The sequence below is a fragment of the Larus michahellis genome, chromosome 11 (genome assembly GCF_964199755.1).
Source record: "Larus michahellis chromosome 11, bLarMic1.1, whole genome shotgun sequence".
Classification (NCBI taxonomy): domain Eukaryota; kingdom Metazoa; phylum Chordata; class Aves; order Charadriiformes; family Laridae; genus Larus; species Larus michahellis.
In genome coordinates, this window is record NC_133906.1 from 21,724,449 (window position 1) to 21,734,754 (window position 10,306).

The following is a 10,306-nucleotide window of genomic DNA, read 5'->3' on the forward strand; positions in this document are numbered from 1 at the left end:
GCCACAGGTTCTCCGAATTGCCCTGCCTTGGTCGGCAGCGGCAGCCCCACGGTGACCTTGTGGGCAGCTCACACCTAAGGGAGCGGGGAATGGTTTGTGGGATCGTATCAGGATCACACTGGGATTATATGCTGGATGAGGTTAAACAACAGCTCTCCCGCTCTCCCCCAAAGCCCTGCCTAACAGCGCTAAACCTACTCCAGCTTAAGACGGGGGCAATTTAATCCTAGCAGGCTCTGTAAATCCCCAGATCTTCTCTCTAGGCATCAATCTTCCCCTCATCACTCTTGCACTTGCCGGAAGGTCAACCCTGACACTCTCATCTGCAGCTCTCTTCCAGGGCACCGATGTGATTTATGAGCACACCAAACTTTCCACGGCTGCCAGGGTCTGCTCTGTGCAGAGAGACACGCGTTTTGAGTACGCACCACAGGACAAAACGGGGCTCATACACCTCCGGGGCTTGGAGGGGAATGGCACGTCTGGTGCCAGGCGAGCCGACGGGTTTCACCGCGCAGACGGGTATGTGCCTCAGTTCCCCGTGCTGGGTCCTGAAAAATCTCGACATTTACAACAGTGTCAGGAGCAAAATTATTGCAGGACACGTGTTGTGCGAACCTCATACATTTGAGAAAGATGTTTAAATTGCTTAGCAGCGTTCTACCGAACAGCCACGGTACAGCGAACCGCTGAAGCAAATCCAATTAATCCTGATGGGCCAAAATATACACACACATCTCAATTCCAAGAATTCTTAAATCTTCTTTATTTTTAAACCCAGAAAATAAAACATACCTTTTAATTAGGATTTATGGCTGTTTGTACCTCTGCTGGGAGAGAGCCCCGCAGGCCCCCGAGTGCTCTGCATAAATGCAAGGAAGGATGGTAGAAACAGAAGGGGCCAAGAAAATTCAGAGAAGACAACAGGGCTTGCTCCTTCTGACCCAACCTTTTAGTGCTCATCTGTCTACAAGGATAATAGGAACTCAGGGGGCCACTCAACCAACTGCCTTTCTAATAAGATCACTAGTCCAAAAATAATCTTAATCAATTAAAATATTCCCAAACTGCAGCCAATACTCTTAGTTACAAGGTCATCTCCAACACACAACTTCCAGGGGAAACTAATTATTACAGCGGAGGCGAGGTGGGAACTGCACACCTCTGCTCAGTGCCAGCCTGGAGAGCGTCTCTCCTCCTTTGCCGTCAATTTAAAGCGTAAAGGCCAGAAGGAATCCACATTCTCTTCCTGTGTGTCAGGCTCTGCAGTTTAATTTATGATGCTCTCTTATGAGCAATTTCACTGTCAGCATTGTACACAGATCAAGAAACAGACAGGTTTCCAAAGTTCCCTACACATTTAGTGGAAGGCAGCCGCTATTCTTCTTCCTTGTTTTTCTAACCTGCTTGGTTTCACCAGACAGCAGGAAATCAAATTCTCATTTTAAAAATGCTTTTGCACATACTTAAGAGAACCTGACTCTGCCAGCAGAAACAGATACAGCTCTACTCGCTTCTAAAAGCCCGTAAATGGAAGCCAGTAGCCAGCCTCCCACATCCTGCTCCCTCGAATCCACATCATAAACCACAGAAATCAGCTTCCACTGACTCCGGGAAGGAAAGGCTGCAGAAGAACGTCTCCACAGCTAACAGTGCAGACTGCAAAGTCAAAAGGTCTGGGCGATTTTACTGCTCAACAGCAGTTGGGACCATCCAACAATAGGGCACAGCCAAACACTACACATCCTGCATGGGAAATATGGAGATGAAAACCAGACTAATTTATTTTTAAAAGCCAATTAGATGTTGGAAGTGCCATGTTTGGCTCTAGCCAAGGCTGCTGCTGAAATTAATATCACACCCTACTTTATTAGTCTCTGACTTGAGTTCAGAATCTGTTTCAGCTCTGCTCTGTCTTTCAGCTCATTAGAACAAACCTGCTGGAAGTGGAGACTTGAACAAGGAGACACAACGGGGCTCGTGCCAGACGTGTAGTTCCTGATGCACGGGAGGGAGGCCTCTGTAGAAAAAAGGGCTTTTACCAGGCTGTGAGGAGCCTGGATTCAGACCAATCTGATTTCCAAGGAGTGAGCGCAGCAGAGCCTTCTCGAGAGCACTCTCGCACTGCGTTCTCCTCTGGGAACTGGAGGCACCGGGTCCCTCGGTACCACAGCAGAGCCCGTGGGGACAGTGGGGTGCTGCAGCGATACTCCCACGTGGCTCTGCTTCGCTCGGATGGTCAGTGGTGCAAGGTGGGCGCTGCCATCCTAGCTGTGATGCTTCCAGCACCGTCTTCAACACAGCAAGATGTCCCTCGGGCCATGCCTGGTCCCAAGATGAGTGCCCACTGCCACAGCTGATGGAGAACAGGACAGGGCGGTGGCCTGGTGTTCCAGCCGATGCTCAAACAGATCTCCCTCTTTCTACCAAAACCAAATCAACACACACTGCTATTTACCCAGACTGTGAGTATTTCCAAACACAGGAAGACTCAGGCGGAGGGATGTTCCACACCAAAGGGAAGACAGGCCGTGGATGCCATGCAGAAATAGGCAGCACCATCACCCTGGAGTCTTGTCATGTTCCCCAAGGGCTGGCAGAGCCGATGGATCTGGCAGAAGGAGCCTGTGAGGCTTCATGCAAACTCTGCAAGTGGAGGCAGGTACTCTCCAAGCTCCCAAAGGATCTACCGAGTTAAAACAGACCTTTCCGAAAGGTTCCACGGCAGATGCGCAGCATTTCGGGATCAGCTGCACTGAAGGCTACAGATCAGTACAATCTACCAGCACAACTACTGGGCCTCTGGCCGTGCTCAATGCTCGGGCTTGGCCAGGCCTCCTGCTGGGTGACAACCACCTTTCAGACACGGCTTCAGAAAACCCTGGGGGTCAAAGAGTCTCCATCAACAGCCCAGTTGAAGCAGGAGGCTCATGAGACAGACCAGGAGTTGCTGTCCTTGGAAAGAGCCTTCTTGGGCACTATTTGAAATACTGTGTATTTGTGAATGACCACCCGTGTTCTGGCACGGGCAACCAGTTCCCCGCGGGATTTAACAGTCAGGGGAGACAGGAACCACTCTGCTCATTCGTCATGACTGCGTTTCAGAGATATCATCTGCACAGAGAAGGTCACCTCCTCTTGTTTCCACAAAGCCAGAGAGACTGTTCTTATTTTGTCTGACCCTTCCCAAAAAAAGGGAAGCATTCCCCGAATCCAGGATTATATATATAGCCGAGATCAGAAAGCCCGACGTCCAGAAAACTTCCTTCTGATGCAGCTCTGCAGATGCCACAGCATAGACATGAGCAAAAGAAAGAAAACTTGGCAAAATAACATGGATGAGCTTGATAATCCAGCATGACTGAAAAATTCCTGGGAGAGGCAGTCTGCCAAAGATCATCAGAAGTGAGAAGCTGGAGGCTTTCCAGGTGCAGCTGCTACAAGATCTGCTGGTCTGGAAGCAGAACTAGGGACTTGTTCTATAGATACCTGCCAAGAGACTGCCAAGGAAGAAAGCCATCGAATCAATGATGCCCAAATTGTCCTTGTAGCTTTTGATTCATAAGGAACCATGTCCTAACAGATGCAAGATTAATTGAGAATGTATTGTTCTCTAAAATTGCTATTGATCTGAGCTCCCCACACCTCTTCTTGAACACATAACAAGGTCTTACTAGAGCAAGAACAACAGTTACAAGGTTCGAAATTGAAATTCAACTTGATGTACGCTGAAGAGCTGAGACAGCTACAGAAGCCAGACAGTTATTTTTTTGAGATCCCAAGTAAATCACATTTTTGGGTTTGATTTTGCAGAAAACAACACGACAAGAGACTGTGGCACTGGATCTGGAAGCTGATGACTCACAGAAAGAAAGCGACTGAACTGAATAAATCCACTCATTCAACTGACTGAACTGTTGTCACTTAAACAGAACCTAATTGGCTCTTTAACGGCCTCTCTGAGCATATCCTTTTCTGTAATATGACCGATTATGCCATCAGAATTTATTGTTTATAGACAAACTTACAGAACAGTCAGGGAGCCTAACCTTTTTATAGATGTGTTTTAAGAGACGTTTGTTTCCTCTTTTTCAGATACGTGCACATTGAGATGAATAATTGCAGACAATAACAGGTCCTGATCTTTTATGTACTGCAGCAGCTCTTATAGCTGCTGATTTCTTTTTTCCTTATAGGTTTCACAATAAAGGCCAGTGATGCAGCAGACATCTGAAGTTAACTTAGCATATTGCAGAGCTAAGGGTTTAACCCCACTGAACTATTACTGCCATATGTTCCATTTCTTTCAGGGAATTTCCCAATGGGAAAGAACTCAGACAATGTGAAGAAAAAACATCCAATATCATTTGCCCTACAGCTTTTTACTGTTTATTTCTAGTGCTTTTCCCCTCCTCACATGATAATCGCCTTATTGTAGAGGAGCACGCTGCAGATGTGGGAGCGAAAGGGACTTGATTTAAGATCTACAGCTTGAGAGCAAACTGAAATGCTTTTGAAAATGGTGGAATTACAAAAAGCAGCTTAGGATCCCCAATCACCAGCAAGACAGAGCAAAGCTTTAAGAGTCATACATAAAAGATTGATTCTAATGATTTCCTCTCGTGTACCTCAAGTCGAGGACAGATTCTCAGGGCTCAGGGTTTCCTCCACGCGGGAGTTCCTGCACTCATCCCAACACCAGCGTAACAGACACAGACGTTTCAATCTTTTAGGGTAAGGCTGATGTTTGTAAGATGACGCTAGGGATGACGGATCTGAGCCTTTGTGTCTTAACCAGGCACACCCACACCACAGGTCACCTTTACCCCCTATGGAAGTGGGTTAAAAACTCCGGCTTCTGTAATTCAGGATCAGTTTACCAGACACCAGCTGTGTCTGAGCTACTCGCAAGCCTGTGTTCTGAATCATTTTCTTATCTATTTGCACATAATACAGAATCATGTTTCTATGGTTTAGCTGGAAATCAATCAAATAAAAATTATGAAAAAAAGATTTGTAAAGGGATTGAGGAAAGGTTACTTTTAAATTACGTTTCAAATTCAGTTCTGAGAGGATTTGGTTATCAAATCCCAGACTCATAACTCACCCTCACGAAGCACACCATTCATTTCCTAGTCAAATAGGATTTGATTCATCTCATATGTAAGAAAAGGAAAAGCACAATACCCTCTGCGCAAAGCCTGACCCCGGCACGGACAGCATGGACACTGGGGCGCTCTCCTGCAGCAGCAGGGCCCAGCACAGGCTCTGGACACCACAAGCCGATCACTGACCTCTCCATCGCTGTCAGATATAACAATAAATGCGTCCACAAAACTGCGCTTCTTCTTGCCGTTGCCTGGGTTCCTCTTCTCTTCCTCCTCTTCCTCCCCATCCTGACCTCGAGATTCCAGGCCCTCTGTGGGCTTCTTCTTCCTCGGCATCCTTCACTCTGAAACAGAGGGAAAGATTAAAAGCCATTTGTTTCCTCCTGATTTAAATTTCCCCTAACAGCCATCCTTTTTTTTTTTTTTTTTTTTTTGCTATTTTTAAGCAAAGTACCCCAGGCATTAGAACCTTATTACAAAGCGTGGTGGATTTAGCATTACTAGGAGCCACACGTGCTAGTCACCAGTCATCCAGTTAAGAACACTTTATTATAGCTGACTGCTAAAAAGGGGGATGGCAACACAGACCAAAGTCACTCTGAATGCCCTTGCTCCAAAGCAACAAGGCTTTCCTCTTAGCTTCTCCTGTCAAAGCTCCTCAGCAAACCGCTGCAAAGCGTCACTTCACAGCAGGTCTCCCACCCTCCAACACAACCCCAAACTTCCCCTCCTCAGCCCCACACCTTCACCATCCTGGTGCAGAACAGACCAGACCGTGGCAGCAGATCAAGCTGAAACTTGCATGCCAGAACAAGAAGCCACCACCACACAGCCATTTACCAGCTTTTATATTCAACAAAACAAGAGGGAAAGGCACGTTCCTCAAAGGATGCCGTTTTGCTCTCAGACAGCAGCTCAGAGGAAGGCTGCACCAGCACTACAGAAATGGAAAACGCGGGCAATGGCAGTAGGCAGGCTGGAAACAAGACAACAGGTTTATCTCACAGCCTGGATTTCTCAATGAGCATCAGCCTCCGGAAGTCCTCTGCGCAGACATGCCCGAACCATTCGTATCAAAGAAGGCACTTGACAAGTAGGGAGGAACCTGCTGAGCGTTATTAGTGCAAACCTGAGTGCTCTATGAACAGCACAATTGAGGGCAGGTGCCCACACAATGCAAGCTAGTACTTCAGCATCTCCTTTCCTTGCCAGCCCATAGACTGTTGGAGAGAGATGCACAGCAAGCGTTAGCTGCTTTGATTAAAAAGGACTCAGACGAGAGGATCAGGAAGAGATCTCAGTGAAGGAGAGCAGCGGGATGGCACACAGAGTTAAACCACCCTTTCCTCTCTACGTTTGCTGTTCGGCAAATAACTCGTCAACAACATTCGGCGCTTCCTGAACTGTGATCTAAAAGAGCCTTACAAAGCAGGCTGAGCACAGTCAGCTCTGTTTAAGTTAGAATTAAACATGTGCAGCACGGTTAAGCAACAAGCCCCCCGTTACACCCCAGAGAACGGCAGAGCTGGAAATGCAAGTCAAGTTGGCTGGTTCCCAGACCAGTGTCCTTCCACGGGATCATTCTGCCTTCCTTCAAGATCACTGAAATAGCTCAAGTGTGCTGCTTAGATCTAAAATAAGAGTAAGAGAAGATGCAACAAAGACCCTACATTACCCAAAATAGAGCCAAACCCTCCTCTGTAACACCACAAAATTGCAAACAGCCGCTGTGCATAGAAATACTAATGAGGACGAAGTTCAAAATCCCCATCAGCGCTAAGGACAGCAGCGCACTGCTCCATCTACAGTCCGAGGCAGCAAGGTGAGGCTGAGAGAGGAATACACGCGTTCCCTCCTTACTACCTGCAGCCTTCAAAAGCTCCCTTAGCCTCTCTGTCTCCCTTCCTCTGCAAATACAGGCACACACACGCCTGGAGACAAAAGACGATTATCCTGATGAGTCACGATTTGCACTGAAGGTTTGCTGAGCCCTCTGAAGACAGAATATTGTACGAATGGCACGCACAGATCCAGGAGCAACTGCAGCTACCGCTGCAGTCCACAAATGTTTGTCTGTTTAGGAAGGGGAAACAAAAAACAAGCGCTGCTTTTGGGAAAGCACTGGCTCTTGCAAAACAAAGCTGTTCTGCTCCAGCTGAGCTGAACTCAGCTCTTGTTGGAATATCCTCATTATACTTTCTCCATTTTTTTTATCTTTTGCCCTAAACGGTCTCTGCCTCTGCCCCGAGAGATGAACCAAGCCTTACACCCAGCTGCTGAGAACCACCCCACAAAGGGAGTCCGTTGAGGAACTCGTCCTTATCGGAAGAGAAACACTCACAGGCAGGCGTTTTGGCATGGCGATGTGGAGGAGCACCGGAGAGGCCCGCGTATCCAGTACGTGAGCCTATGCAGGGTCACTCTGGTTTCGGAGGAACAGCCTATAAACCTTTTTACCACCGAAACAAAAGCAAACAGCAACAAGCAACTGCCATGCTGTCTTTTTTTTTTTTTTTTTTTTTTTTTTTTAAATCCGCGCTGGTATCACCAGCTCTCCTCTGACTCTGCGATACATCTTCTGCCTGATGCACTGTGCTAAATAAGAGATCACTGAGAAATATCAGCTGGAGTTATGATGAGTCACCTACCTCCAACATTTAAAGGAACGGGAAAAAAAAAAAAAAAAAAAAGATGTAAGAGATGTAACCACACAACTCCCACAACGCTTCTGAAAATGAAGGGACTTGTGGCAAAGAGAGTCTCTGTAAATGTAACTAAGGGAACAAGACAAGTAAGAGATAACTCGTAGCTGTGCTAGTCTGAGGCTATGAGTAGGAGAGAGCAGTAATAGCTTTTATTAGACAAGCTGGTATATCTGAGGGAAGAAAACAAGCATCAGAGCGCACCCCCCCTTTCAGGTAGGGAAGTTAAGCACAGAAGCTGTATTTTGCTTCTAGCAGTCTTGGAAAGGACAGTTGCTAGTGCCCACGGTGATGATACCTGCTTTCAGGCTCAGCGAAAAAGGCCAAAGACTGAATTATCTAAAACCACCTTTGCAGTTTGGCTCATGGACTCGTTTTCCAGTTACGCATTTGTTTTTTTTTTTTCAACTCTGAATTTAAGAGAATTTCTTCGTAAATGCTCTGACAGCAAAGGTGACCTCCTGACAAGGGACTCGCACACGCCACGCTTCTCCAGTCACATTTTTAGGGATATCCTTGAAGATCCCCAACTTGTGATTATTTGTCATTTTCCCTCTCATCTATCATTTTGATGAATCAGAAAGCAATTACCGACAGAATAATTCTAAATCTTGACACTGCAGCTACAGACCTGCCAAGCTGTGACAGCTTGAAAAATGCTTGAAAATGAAGCCAAAAATGAATGACTCTCATCCCCGGATGAGTTTCTGAGCCGTTTGAGACACAGGCTGTCACTTTGTAAACAACTCCCCCCCATCTCAGGAAGAAGAGGCACGACGCTCCCCGGCAGCAGAGCGAAGCATCTCCGTGTTCACGCAGGTCAAGCACCACACGCCTCCTTGGAAATATCATCCCTGGACCCTCGGCTTGACCCAGCACGCAGAGCCCAGCTGATGCTCTGCGACCAGCAAGACACAAGGGCTCGCAGCGCCGCAGGGGGAGAGGAATTATTTACAGGATTTATCCATTTATAGAGCTGGCTCTCCACGAGGAGGGACACAGGGACCGCAGAGGCCAAGCATGGCCAAGCACTGTGCACCTGCAAATGCCGCTGAGCTCGGCGGGAGATGCTGAGCACTCAGAGGCCACTAGCCCAGCCCAAGCGAGTCCCGCACGAAGCACCTCTCCCTCCTCCAAGGACAGGCCCTGAAGGGGGGAGAACAACCCTCTCCCCATCGCCAGCACCCATCCGAGGTCCTCCCGTCCCCTTCCCAACGCGCTGCTCTGGGGCTCTGCAGGGAGACTGGGCTGAGCTGAGCAGGACAGGGTCAGGGTTATTCAAAGAGCATCACCCTGGGGAGGCAACATGGGGGGTCCCAGGCAGGATGGGGAGATGAACTCGGGAAGGAAGGTGGCCGCCGTCGGTGGGGTGAATCAAGGGGAGCATGCTGGGGCCACGCCAGTGGAGAGGGATGGAACCAGCCCTAACAGGGACAAGAAAAGGGGCAGGAGCTGGCCCTAGGGCCTGGTCAGGGTGGATGGATGCCTCAGTGGATGGGGCCGGGGCAGGGCTCCGGGGGGTCCGGTTTGAGGTGCCCTCGCCGGGAACGGCCCCGGGAGAGGAGTCCCGCCCCGGGGAACCAGTACCGGGGTCCTCTCCAGGGCAAGGGACTGGGGCACAGCCCTTGAGAGGAGCGATACCGGGGCATCCGCCCGCCCCCAGGGGTCAGGGCTGGCCCCAGGGCGGGGGGGGGGCCGGGCCCCGGACCACCCGCGGCGAGGGCCGGTGGGCATGCCGGGGAGGTCAGCCCTGGAGCTGCCCGAGGGTCAGTCCCGGGAGGAAGAGACGGCCCCGGGCGGGGAGAAGTCGCCGCCCGGCCCCGGGAGCCCCGCGGCGGATGGGCCCCGGGCGGGCCCCGGGGCAGTGGGCCCGGCGCGGTGCGGCAGGCCCCACGGGGTACAGGTACTCACCGGGCCCGGGCCTCCCGCGGGCCGGCGCCCCGCCCCCGCCGGGCCGGCCCCGTTGCGCGGCCCTGGGCGGCGGCGCCGCTGCCTCCCCGCCGCGCCAGCCCCGGTCGGCGGGTCTCTCACCCGCGCTCAAGTTGGCGGCGGAGGCCTCATTGCCCTCAGCCAAGATGGCGGCGGCGGCTTCTCGGTGCGTCACGTGGCCGGCGGGGCGGTGAAGCGGGAGGCGCCATGTCGCGGGCGGGCAGGGCGACGGGGCACCGATCCCCGCTCCTGAGCACAGCGGGAAGGTGCCGGTGTTGTCGCCGTTTTCTCAGGCCGGTGCCGGGCGCTGTAGGCAGAGCAGCGGGCGCCGGTTCACCGGGAGGAGGCGAGCGCGCTGCGGGGGCGCCTTCAACCCTATGTCTGCGAAGCCTCGGTGCCTCTATAGTTACGCCTACGCTTAACACTGTCACCGCAGCAGCCGCTCTGCGTGAAGACCAGAGCCGGCAGCGGCCACGGGGAGCCGCCCTCACCGCCGCCGCCTTGCCCACAACCAACATGGCCGCCGCCGCCTCCCTCCGCGGGCAGGTGAGGGCGCGCGGCGCTCTC

The 10,306-nt window shown here is 50.8% G+C and overlaps 1 protein-coding gene across 7 annotated transcripts in view; it reads right to left on the bottom strand.

The window, feature by feature from the left end:
• The window catches only part of UIMC1 (ubiquitin interaction motif containing 1), a 39,127-nt gene extending 29,231 nt beyond the window's left edge, over nucleotides 1-9,896 (bottom strand). For 6 of the 7 annotated variants that reach the window (XR_012589516.1, XR_012589515.1, XM_074604254.1 and 3 more), the window contains exons 1-2: nucleotides 9,722-9,862; nucleotides 5,295-5,452 (exon numbers count right to left, since the gene is read on the bottom strand). Coding sequence is in view for 5 of the 7 variants with exons in the window: in XM_074604254.1 (XP_074460355.1) it covers nucleotides 5,295-5,444 (150 nt within the window). In the remaining 2 variants the exon portion in view is untranslated. Of the gene's footprint in view, nucleotides 1-5,294; nucleotides 5,453-9,721 lie in introns of all 7 variants that reach the window. The other variant, XM_074604251.1, reaches the window with a different exon arrangement.
• Nucleotides 9,897-10,306: the final 410 nt, after the last annotated feature.